Genomic DNA, 13,322 nt, shown 5'->3' on the forward strand with positions numbered 1-13,322 from the left:
TCCATTCTCAGATAAGTAACCTACAAAGTGGTGAAAAGGATTCAGTATTTGAGAATAACAAAAGCAGTGAAGAATCAGAATATCTGGTTTGAAGTCTTAACTCTCTAATACTTAGTAACTTGGTGTGTGTGTGCGTGCCTGTGTGTGCTCAGTCGCTTCAGTCGTGTCTCTTTTTTTTTTTAATTAATTAATTTATTTTACTTGGAGGCTAATTTCTCACAATACTGTAGTGGTTTTTGCCATACACTGATATGAATCAGCCACGGGTGTACATGTGTTCCCCATCCTGAACCCCCCACCCACCTCCCCACCATCCCATCCCTCAGGGTCATCCCAGTGCACCAGCCCTGAGCACACTGTCTCATGCATCTAACCTGGACTGGCGATCTATTTCGCATATGGTAATATACATGTTTCAATACTATTCTCTCAAATCATCCCACCCTCGCCTTCTCCTATAGAATCCAAAAGTCTGTTCTTTATCTGTGTGTCTTTTGCTGTCTCGCATATAGGGTTATCGTTATCATCTTTCTAAATTCCATATATATGCATTAATATACTGTATTGGTATTTTTCTTTCTGACTTACTTCACTCTGTATAATAAGCTCCAGTTTCATCCACCTCATTAGAACTGACTCAAATGCATTCTTTTTAATAGCTGAGTAATATTCCATTGTGTATATGTACCACAGCTTTCTTATCCATTTGTCTGCTGATGGACATTTAGGTTGATTCTATGTCCTAGCTATTGTAAACAGTGCTGCAATGAACATTGGGGTACATGTGTCTCTTTCAATTCTGGTTTCCTTGGTGTGTATGCCCAGCAGTGGGAGTGGTGGGTCGTATGGCAGTTCTATTTCCAGTTTTTTAAGGAATCTCCACCCTGTTCTCCATAGTGGCTGTACTAGTTTGCATTCCCACCAACAGTGTAAGAAGGTTCCCTTTTCTCTGCACCCTCTCCAGCATTTATTGTTTGTAGACCTTTTAATAGCAGCCATTCTGACCAGCGTGAGATGGTACCTCATTGAGGTTTTGATTTGCATTTCTCTGATAATGAGTGATGTTGAGCATCTTTTCATGTGTTTGTTAGCCATCTGTATGTCTTCTTTGGAGAAATGTTTGTTTAGTTCTTTGGCCCATTTTTTGGTTGGGTCATTTATTTTTCTGAAATTGAGCTGCAGGAGCTGCTTGTATATTTTTGAGATTAATTCTTTGTCAGTTGCTTCATTTGCTAGTATTTTCTCCCATTCGGAAGGCTGTCTTTTCACCTTGCTTATAGTTTCCTTTGTTGTGCAAAAGCTTTTAAGTTTAATTAGGTCCCATTTGTTTATTTTTGCTTTTATTTCCATTACTCTGGGAGGTGGGTAATAGATGATCCTGCTGTGATTTATGTCAGAGAGTGTTTTGCCTATGTTTTCCTCTAGGAGTTTTATAATTTCTGGTCTTACATTTAGATCTTTAATCCATTTTGAGTTTATTTTTGCATATGGTATTAGAAAGTGTTCTAGTTTCATTCTTCCACTGCTGGTTGACCAGTTTTCCCAGCACCACTTGTTGAAGAGATTGTTTTTTCTCCATTGTATATTCTTGCCTCCTTTGTCAAAGATAAGGTGTCCATAGGTGCATTGATTTATCTCTGGGCTTTCTACTTGTTCCATTGATCTACATGTCTGTCTTTGTGCCAGTACCATGCTGTCTTTATGACTGTGGCTTTGTAGTATAGTCTGACATCAGGCATGTTGATTCCTCCAGTTCCATTCTTCTTTCTCAAGATTGCTTGGCTATTCAAGTTTTTTTGTTTTTTGTATTTCCATACAAATTGTGAAATTATTTGTTCTAGTTCTCTGAAAAATACCATTGGTAGCTTGATAGGGATTGCACTGAATCTACAGATTGCTTTGGGTAATACACTCATTTTCACTAGATTGATTCTTCTGATCCATGAACATGGTGTATTTCTCCATCTATTTGGGTCATCTTTGATTTCTTTCATCAGTGTTCTATAATTGTAACCCTATAGACGGTAGCCTGTCAGGCTCCTCTGTCCATGGGATTCTCCAGGCAAAGATACTGGAGTGGGTTGCCATGCCCTCCCCCAGGGGATCTTCCCCATTCAGGGATCAAAGCTGTGTCTTGTGCAGCTCCTGCATTGCAGGCAGATTCTTTACCAACCTTGGACAATTCAAATAACCTCTGTCTCTCTTTCAGACACTGTTAAAATGGAATTTAGAGATTACATATAGCTGCTGGTCTAAAAGAGTTGTGGTATGAATCAAATGGGAAACGAATATTACTGTAAAACTGTATACAGTCAAAAACTATTCTTAAAGCTGTTTGCTGCAATGTCAAACAATTTTTGCCTTCTCTTTTCTTTAACTGAAATATATCAGTATTAAATAAAGGTAAAATAACACCAAAGGAAGCATTGTTAATTACCTGGGAGTGATCAGTAGAATTTAACCTACCAAAAAAAAAAAAAAAAGCCTTCTCCAAATACATATATTAAAAAGGGGAAATTATGTGAAGGGTTTTAATTTCATTTTTCATGCCTAAGCAAATCAAAAAGAATTCTGAAACTTCTAAAACATTTCCTTTCTAAGAGGAAAATCTGATGGAGTCATCAATACTATTTTCTTTTACTCTCAAACCATTCAGAATTTCATTTGTTCTTGGGCTTAATTTTTGCTGACATTTTCAAATAATGTGTGTGATATGCATTTATTATCAGGAAGAATTATGATATGGTGAAAAAACTGACCATCTTACTAATTATTTGTATTGTGTAAGTTACTACCACCTAATATCTAAATCAGAAAAGAATAATCTTCATGTTTATAAAATTGTCTTTGGTGAACACCAAGATTCTAAATAAATACTATTATTTATATTTAAGTTTTTTAGCTATTTTATTAAATAAATATTCTATAAAATTTATTTTTTAATTTAAATTTATTTAAACATCTTTTTTCTTATTCAGAGACACCAGTTAATGAACTGGGTGAACTCAGATTTCTAATATAAAAACATAATTTTTGAAATATAAAGTTATATCTTTGATCAAATGAGTGTCTATTGGTCTCACTGAAACTTAAGCAAAATATTAATCAATAAAGTATCATTAATTTTTCTTATGATGTATCCATGTATACCACAGGTAATATGTATTATACAGGCCTTTTTCATCCAGGCTTATCAAGAACAAATTAAATTTCAGGTACTTTCTTTAATGTCTAAACAAGAAGAGTAGTTGTTTTTGGTTTTGGGGGTAGTTGGTTTTGGGGAGGGATATAATTGAAATATAACATGATTTTAGTTTCAAGTGTACAACATAATGATCTGATACATGTATCAATTGGAAACTGATCACCATGATGAGCCTAGTTAACGCCTCTTTTTTACCTTTATTTAAGCTGCATCTTATATCTTCCAAAAGTATCATGAATATGCTGACTGTGCTTGGTTATCTGGCATGAAATATTAAGTTATATTGATGAAAACTGTCTATAAGCTAGCAAGCAGAAAATACCTATACATTAAACATAAAGTGGTAATCTTTCTTACAGCGTTTGACAAAAAATTCTCCAAAACATTAAAATAAATGTAATTGATGAGACCACAGAAAAAATAATTCCATTTCCCAGGAACAAAACAAAATACCCAATTAAGTTTAATGATAATTCAGTTTAAATCACTGCAACATTTTGCAGCTTGAGGTTAAAAATATAATTTCAGGTAAAAATAGGAATTCTAAAAGTATTGATTTTTGCTATCATGTTTAATTTGTTTCATTTTTTGATAGACATATATAATACTTCTGATTAGTATGAAATGTCTTTTAAGAAGTTCAGTATACATTCTAAGCAAAATTAAATTAACTGGGAAGATTCAACATTCAAATTTCTTTACCTCAACAGCAAGTTTCCCTATAGTTAACCAAAGAAATTTATTTTATTTCATCTTCCTGTGTTTGTTGTTAAGTCAAAGAATTTTGAAATAAATGCAAATCATCTTCATATGGATGCAATAAACTAATGACATACAAATTATCCATTAATAAACTAATGAAATTCTCAAAGTCATTAAGGCCCTTTTGATTTCAGACTTTCTTGAAGATTTTATTTCTCCTTTTTGGAAATAAAGTTGCAAATATGCTCAACATGGTCAGAAGACTTTAGGACAAGAAACTGCATTTTCTAACTGGAGCTCCTTTATATACTGAATTCACTCTCATAGGTTTATTTCCAGATAGAGTGAATAAAGTCAAATTTTAACTAGTTAATATTTTAATCCAAGAAAGAAGCAATCAACCAAAGATATCTGTAGGTGATTCAAAGAGCAACTTCATGGACTAGATTACATAAATTTTTAGAGGAAGTGCCCTTCTTTCATTAGAAAGTCTATTCTGAGCAAATCAAAAGTATAGCAGATAGTTTACTATCTAGAGTCTAGATTCAATTTGAGATACGATCTTGATTATAGATAATGGAGGATTATCTATAATTAAATCCTTGTCTAGGATTCAAGCATTAATATTTAAAGAATCAAAAGCAAGAACAGAAAATAACCCCACACATATCAAATAACAAGCATATCTCAAAGGTACAATAACAATTTATTACTGACATTTTCCAAAACAGCATCCAAGAATCACAATGTACCCAACATCGTTTAATGAGATGAAACTTAACAAGAAAATAAAACCAGCAATTTTCTAAGAAGAGAGAAATAAGAATGAAATATGAACATACAAATTTAGTAAAACTTCATAGGGATTATTAAAATAAGATTATTATTTTAAAAGACGAAAGAGCAAAGAAAAGAAGGAAAGAGGAAGAGAGGGAAAGAGGAGAGAAGAAAGGAGGGAGTAAGAAAAGGGAGGAGGAAGTGGAGGAAAGGAGAGAGGAAGCTGACTATTTCAGAAGAAATTGCTATTGCTATTCAGAAGAGAATTAATTAAGGCAATAAAATTTGCAAAAGAAATATATGAGAGAGACAATGAATCCCCCATATTTTAAAAAGAAAATGAAGAAAAGATAAAGAAAAGATCTCTAGCCTATCTACTAAAATAATTCATTTACAATCATTGCCAGTTAAATTTATTCTACTGACTGTGCTTTTTCTATCATATAAAAGTAACCATTTTCTCATCTGTAATTACACATGACTCAGGAAATCACCAAGAGTACAATTTCTACTGTGTCCTGATTTGGCTAAGTGGAGATGAATTTTTCATTGTGAAATAATGTATTTCAGGTGTATAAAATGTTGTTCCATTTGTGGGCTAACTAGCAGTGATAAACAAGACTCTCAATAAAACCTACAAAATAGTGAGGATACAGTCTTAATTTTCAGTGTGAAGGCCATAGATTATATATTGGAGGAAAGGGGAAAGCATGTGCCCAAACCAAATGAATAAACTATAAGAATCTGTAACATTTCTTCTAGCTCTATAATTCCATGAACTTCCCTGGTGGCTCAGTCTGTAAAGAAACTGCCTGCAATGCAGGAGACCCAGGTTCAATTCCTGGGCCGGGAAGATCCCCTGGAGGAGGGAATGGCAACCCATTCCAGTATTCTTGCCTGGAGAATCCCATGGACAGAGGAGCCTGGCGGGTTACAGACCATGGGGTCCAAAGAGTTGGACATGACTGAGCAACTAACACTTTCAGCCTAGAAACCATGTTTATGAAAACAATCTACAGTTGATGGATACAACAGCAGCAGGAACAAGGAAAGAAGTGAAGTGTTTCTCTGCTGACCGCTAAGGCTTGCTCGGGAGGAGTACAGCGCAATGCTTCATTACCCACTTGCAGTGAGAGTACCAAGGACAAAGAAAAGGAAAACCATGTCCTCTGGCTCTGAGGTATATTCTATGACAAGCTTTTATTCTACAAATACCTTTTCTTATGGCAATATTTAAATGAGCATTCCGTGAGAATATACTACTTGATGATAACGGGAGGCAGCCAGAAATACATAATGTAACAGAGAAAAACCAACAGGAAACTAGGACACTGATGTGCATACAGTCACAGAGGGATATAATGTAAATTACAGGTAAAAGTATACACTCAGACTCTAGATACAGCCCCACCTTAATGATTAAGTGGCCACTAGGTCACTTATCCAGCATGGTCTTGTTTCTCCATCTATAAAATAAAAGAAGTAATGAAGGTAGGATAGAATAAATGATCTCTAACTTTACAAGTCCTTGATAATTTAAATAATTTAAAATCAAGAATTCTTTCTAGATGAAAATCCAAATTTCAGAACTGTAACATCATAATACCTAACTGAGCCATAAATAACAAAATATTATATCATAAAATGTTATAATTAGAAGGAATATGGTGTATTCAGTACATTTGAACTGAGGCATAAAGAAGTTAATTAAATGGCTCAAGGTCACATAACTTGTAGGGAGGAAGAGATGGGATTAGAATTTTCCTACTTTTTTCCAATACCTGTATGATGACACTAAGTAAAATCTTTCTTTTCTGGGAAAGTAAGAGGGAGGGAATGCCATCTGAGTGGTTTAAAAAAAAAAAAAAAAGAAAGCAAAAAAAATTAAAAGAAAAATGATACCTTTAGATGAAAGCAAAGCAGAGATATATAATCTTCAGAGAACATCTGCAATTAAAGCTCTTAAAAGAAATATAGTCAGATCCCTGTCTCTTTATGATAAGCCTAATGACTGCTATTTAATTCACCTAAATTATCCTCACTTTGTACACTGCCGATAAAACTAAAAATTGTGCAAGAGACCTCAGAGAAATATATCTCAGTGGTTAGAACTTCATAGGATGTCACATACAAACCAAAAACGTTTACTTAAAACTTCACTGAAAACCAAGAAAGGGACATTTGGGTACAATATTGTTTTGAGAAATAATGCCAAGCTGAGGTAGAACAAGAAAAGTTGTATAGCTCAAATAGTCAAGCCCAAGATCTTCCGTCCATTATACTTGATAGCTTGTCTTCCCATCTGGGACTGAGAAATATGGTTCCACCAGAGCCACCAAATCCACAACTATGATGGCCAGATAAGTCGACTTGGGCTGATTTAATCGACTTCCCTCCTGATGACTCAGGTATGAAGAAGAATAAATAGCAATTCCTTTAAAAGGTTCAGATGGTAAGGATCTGGACACATTTTCCACTCTAGAGAAGGGTAGCAATATAGCTGAAAAAGACTCGGCAAAATTAAAAGTTCTAAGTTTGATGGTATAAGGTGACATTATATAGAATAAGGACTGGATGAAAAAAATTTAATTTGGGAATCCCAATACTAAGGATCTAAGTGATGAAACATTAAGTTTATGATATTTTACATAATTCAAAGATTCTTCAAACAGAATGATAATGTTCAGTTTATGCAATAAGTTTTAGGGTAAACGTGTCATAATGATAAATAATGACAAAAATGGTAAGGTCCTTGTATGAGAGCTTTAACACCATGAAGTATAATCAAGTATAACTAAGTCCTTTGTGTCTCAGTTCACAGAATGAAAGAAATGTTAAATGCAAAATTAAAAGATAACTAGCAGTAATTTTATTGGAGAAGGAAATGGCAGCCCACTCCAGCGTTCTTGCCTGGAGAATCCCAGGGACGGGGGAGCCTGGTGGGCTGCCGTCTGATGTGACTTAGCAGCAGCAGCAGTAATTTTGGAGGCTTTCTGAGTGGCTCAGTGGTAAAAGAATCCGCTTGCAATGCAGGAGACACAGGTTTGATCCCTGGGTCAGGAAGAACCCCTGGAGAAGGGAATGGCAACCCACTCCAGTGTTCTTGCCTGGGAAATCCCATGGACAGAGGAGCCTGGTGGGCTATGGTCCATAGGGTTGTAAACAGGCAGACATGACTTAGCGACTTAGCATACTATAGTAATTTTAAGGCAGTAATTACCATATTTAAAACAACTGAAGTGAAATGAAATGATCCAGATCTGAAAAGACTACCTTGAATCATTAAAGCAAAGGAAAAACAGATAGGAGGGGAGACACACGAACAAGGTCACCTTTCTTCTGATGAAGGACGACAGAACATTTGACTCATTCAGAGGACTCCTCACACTTTGTCACTAAACCATTAGGTTTCCTGGCTAAAACACTGTCAACAAAATAGTGTTGATGGTTATACATTTTTTCACTCTCCATATCGTAGACTATCACATTGTTTGAAATATAATTCCACAGGTTAAAGAGGTTTAAAACCTGAGAGACCATCCATGAATGACAAAGAGAAAGCATTTTAGCTTAGTTTGAGGATTTCAAAGAGGTTTGTGGAAGTGGCCATGGCTTATAAGAGCAAGACTCTACTAAAAGAGTTCATTCTTAGTGAATAACCCTATAATTTGTGAAGACACCCCAGAAAGTAGGGAGGCATCATTAAGTGGTTTATCCCATCAGTCCCTAATCTTTCTGGCACCAGGGACTGGTTTTGTAAAAGACAATTTTTCCACGGACCCAGGGAGTGGCGAGAAGGGTGGTTTGGGGATGATTCTCACAAGAAGCATGCAACCTAGATCCCTTACATGCACAGTTCGCAGTAGGGTTCACGCTCCTATGAGAATCTAATGAATGTCACTGACCTAACAGGAGGCAGAGTTTAGGCATTAATGCGAGTGATGGGGAGAGTTTGTAAATACAGACAAGCTTTGCTCACCCTCCTGCCTCTCGCCTCCTGCTGTGCAGCCTGCTTCCTAACAGGCCATGGACCAGTACCCCTCTGTGGTCCAGGGGTTGGGAACCCCTGGTTTATCCCATTCCCATGCCGAATGTACACATGACTAACATGGTCCTGGCATGTCTTCCATTTTCCCTGGGTGATCTTTGACTTGATCTGCACTCTGTGCCTACTCATCCTCAGCAACATTCCTACCACTTTCAACATGTCAAGTGTTGAACACCTGGTGCTTCTCCAAATTCATCTAAGCCCAGGGGACTTGCGGCAACCTGAGACAGGAACCATCAGACATCATTAACTTCATCACATGTAACTAAATACACACAGATTCCAGTCCAAATAAGTGGCACTTACTTATGTCCATTTAAGGCTGCATGGTGTAAAGCCGTGTAGCCCGAACTGTCTGTGCAGTTCACGTTGGGGCCTCGCCAGATGCTGCAAATAAAGCACAGGCACACAGTTAGCAGGGGGCAGAACTGTGCTTTGCAAAACAGAAGGAAGCCTGTTAGTCTCACAGTCGGCAGCATGTTTCATATGAGGATTTCACTCATGTAGAAAACAACTGCCACCTTTCCTGCACTCCCCTCAGAACAATATTTTTATTCATATTTGACGCAGAGAAATTATCAGTGAATATAGCTACCATTAGAAATTATTAGCAAATGCAGACCCCCTGGTATACTTTAAATTTGGACCCCAAAATTCCCTGTCACTTTTGGTCATAGGGCTTCCCGGGTGGCTCAGAGGTTGAAGTGTCTGCCTGCAATGCGGGAGACCTGGGTTCAATCCCTGGGTTGGGAAGATCCCCTGGAGAAGGGAATGGCAACCCACTCCAGTATTCTTGCCTGGAAAATCCCATGGATGGAGGAGCCTGGTGGGCTACAGTTCACAGGGTCGCAAAGAGTCGGACACGACTGAGTGACTTAATATCGGTCATTACTTAAATATTGGATGCAATTAACATTCAACTGTTACATTCTTTACCAAGAAGAAACATTTAATTCACCTGCCTCCTCCTTTAACACACTCATTCTGAGATGGCAGTGGTTTACATAAGTTATATTTTTGCATACAGAAAGAATATAAACACTTCTTGCTGTTCCATTGCTATCAAGAGAATATAAAACATATTTCACCCTTGAAAATAGAATTAGATTTGATTATCACAAACCATAAAAAGGTTCTGGTAATTTTGAATTTATTTTGCTATACAATATATTTTGAAGATAACATATAAGAAAGAATCCACTTTACCCTTGATCACTACAATTATAGAAACTATAGTTTAAAAAAAATAGGCATGGAAAGACAGTTTTCCAAAAGTAAATCTCCCCAAAAAACTATCTGATGTTATCAAAGCCATCAAAACTAACATAAAATGACAAACTAGTTCATGTATTCACAAAATATTTATTGTGTACCAATTATATGTCACATATTAAGCTAAGTACTGACAGTACACAGTCATAATTCAAGGTCCTTCTTTACAAGAGCAGAGTCTAACGGCGAAGAGAGACACATAAACTAACAAGTACAGACCAGTAAGATCATCAAGGTGTCAGAGAACACACAAGCGTCTCTGAGAAGAGAATAATGGCTAAATATTCCAAACGAGAGGTCACAACTCACTTAAACTAAGTTGAGACAATGAAAATGAGTAGAATGTTCTTATTCGACAGTTATAAAAAGTCAAACCAATAAGATACAGGGATCAACTGAAGGAAGGAGAAACTACAATAGTTAGCACAGAATCACTCAAATTAAATGTCTAAATGACTGAAAGGAAAATGACATGAACTAAGATATGAAAAGAAGGCAAATCTGCTGGAGGAAGACAGTGCAGATGGAAAGCAAACAATGACTTCAGGCTTGGAGACATTGAATTTCAAGTATCTGACATACTTACGTAAAAGTAAGGATCTCCAGAAAACTACGAAAATATCTAGTTAGAAGCATGGTTCTTAAGTTAGACAACCTGATTTCAAAAACCTGGCTCCATTACTTGCTGGGGGTAGCCCTGGATAAAGTATTTAACCTCTCTGAATTATTTAATTATTTGTCTGCAAAATAGAGATGATGATAATAGTACTACTACCTTAAAATGCTGTGAGGATCAAATGAATCAGTACTTATAAAGCACTTAGGGCATTGGTGGGAATGCAAAACTAGTACAGCCACTATGGAGAACAGTGTGGAGATTTCTTAAAAAACTGGAAATAGAACTGCCATATGACCCAGCAATCCCAATTCTGGGCATACACACCGAGGAAACCAGATCTGAAAGAGACACGTGCACCCCAATGTTCATTGCAGCACTGTTTATAATTTCCAGGACATGGAAGCAACCTAGATGCCCATCACCGATGAATGGATAAGAAAGCTGTGGTACATATACACTATGGAATATTACTCAGCCATTAAAAAGAATTCATTTGAATCAGTTCTAATGAGATGGATGAAACTGGAGCTCATTATACAGAGTGAAGTAAGCCAGAAAGATAAAGACCAATACAGTATACTAACGCATATATATGGAATTTAGAAAGATGGTAATGATAACCCTATATGCAAAACAGAAAAAGAGACAGAGATGTACCGAACAGACTTTGGGACTCTGGGGGAAGGCGAGGGTGGGATATTCTGAGAGAATAGCATTGAAAAAAGTATACTATCAAGGGTGAAACAGATCACCAGCCCAGGCTGGATGCATGAGACAAGTGCTCAGGGCTGGTGCACTGGGAAGACCCAGAGGGATGGGATGGAGAGGGAAGCAGGAGGGGGGATCGGGATGGGTAACACATGTAAATCCATGGCTGATTCATGTCAATGTATGGCAAAAACCACTACAATATTGTAAAGTAATTAGCCTACAACTAATAAAAATAAATAAAAAAGAAAAAAAAAAGAGAAAAAAAAATAAAGCACTTAGGGCAGTAGTTGAACATAGCACTAGCATCTACTATATTTGTTATGTTTGTTCAAAAAACTGTTAGAAGATAAAACCAAGGTAGTGCTTGATTTCAGACTCTTTAAGAGAGGCCATCAGCTGGGCATGGTGGCATGCATCTCAGCTACTCAGGAGGCTGAGGCTGGAGAACTGCTTGAACCCAGGAGTTCTGGGCTGCAGTGCACTATGCCAATTGGGTGTCCACACTAAGTTCAGTATCAATACGGTGAACTCCTAGGAGAGAGGTCATCAGGCTCAAATACCTCAGAGGAAAATCTGTATATGAAGGCAAGGTGAAACCTTCTCTCAAATGTTGATATTAGCCAAAATATCAATCCCTAGATGAAAAAAAAAAGAAATCAAACCTAAGTTGGGTAGATAGTTCCAAGTTCAAGACAACTCAAAATCTGAAAACCTCCCAGCCCTTACTGAAATGGTCAGAGAACCTATATGAAAGTATATTGTGAGGAAAAAAAGAAAGAAAGAAAAATATGGGACCGACAATAGAACCATGGATAATTAACAATACTTTAGGGTCCAGCATGGGTAAAAAGTTACATGAAGAACACTGAGAGTTGTCCAAGAGTAAATAAAACCAAGAGAAAGCATTATACAATTTAAAACAGGAAACTGTCCCCCCCCCCAAAAAAAAAGTGAGATAAGAATCAAACTATTTGGTAATAAAGAAGGTCTTGAGGAAATTACTGACCAAATATAACTAGTCAATTGTAAGATTTTAACTTTATCTTTATCTTAACTTCATTTCAATCCAGAGGTTTATTTTCTTTAGTGGTAGTTTACCTCCTAAGAATAAAAAAAGTGACACTTAAACCAGGAAAGTTATAAAATATGCATATGTTTTACAATTTCATTAAGATTGTTAGACTTTTAACAATCTTTTTTTTTTCTAAATCAATCCTTGAAGCATTTTTAGTCTCCTATTATGTTCTTAAAACTTTTATACCTTTGTTTCTCTTGCTAATTTACCCATCTTGCCCTATTAATTTCCACCTTTGTGCCTTTACTCATGCCCTTCTACTAACCTATGATAGATTTTCTAACCAAGCATATCTTACCATTCTTCAAAAGCCTAGATCAAGATTCACCTGTTCCAATAATTTTTCTCTAAATATTGAATACAACAGTTATTTAACAAATATATGCTAAATTATAAATCAAATAATTGATTATTTTAATGAATAAATAAGCCACAGGTAAAAACAAGTGTTAAAACAAATGCAATGTACTCATTTAAAATAATGTGAAATCCAAAAAAAAATAATAATAATAATAATTCAAGAAGCAAAAGAACAAAAAAGCAGAAGAAAGAAATAAGGAAGATTTGATACAAATACAAGCAAAACTGTTTGATGATAGATTTAACCATATCAATGACAAAAATAACCACATTAACAATTACAATAACTATTAATTGTTTAATCATCCCAGTTTAAAAAAATATCATCAGACTGGGTTAAAGAAAGTAAGACCCAACTGTATGCTCACTACAAGAAATTAGCTTTAAACATAGAGATACATAGGGCTTCCCTGATACCTCAGTTGGTAAAGAATCTGCCTGCAAGGCAGGAAACCCCTGTTCAATTCCTGGGAACCAGAGATCAAATTGCAACATCTGCAGGATCATTGAAAAAGCAAGAGAGTGCCAGAAAAACATCAACTTTTGCTTTATT

The 13,322-nt window shown here is 36.0% G+C and overlaps 1 protein-coding gene across 18 annotated transcripts in view; it reads right to left on the reverse strand.

Moving 5' to 3' along the window:
• Positions 1 to 13,322, reverse strand: part of ANKS1B (ankyrin repeat and sterile alpha motif domain containing 1B) — a 1,065,346-nt gene that overhangs the window by 908,523 nt on the left and 143,501 nt on the right. For all 18 annotated transcript variants that reach the window (XM_043440436.1, XM_043440451.1, XM_043440445.1 and 15 more), the window contains exon 2: positions 9,039 to 9,119. In XM_043440436.1, coding sequence (XP_043296371.1) covers positions 9,039 to 9,119 — 81 coding nt within the window. The remainder of the gene's footprint in view (positions 1 to 9,038; positions 9,120 to 13,322) is intronic.

This window comes from Cervus canadensis, chromosome 21, assembly GCF_019320065.1.
Source record: "Cervus canadensis isolate Bull #8, Minnesota chromosome 21, ASM1932006v1, whole genome shotgun sequence".
In the NCBI taxonomy this organism is placed as follows: domain Eukaryota; kingdom Metazoa; phylum Chordata; class Mammalia; order Artiodactyla; family Cervidae; genus Cervus; species Cervus canadensis.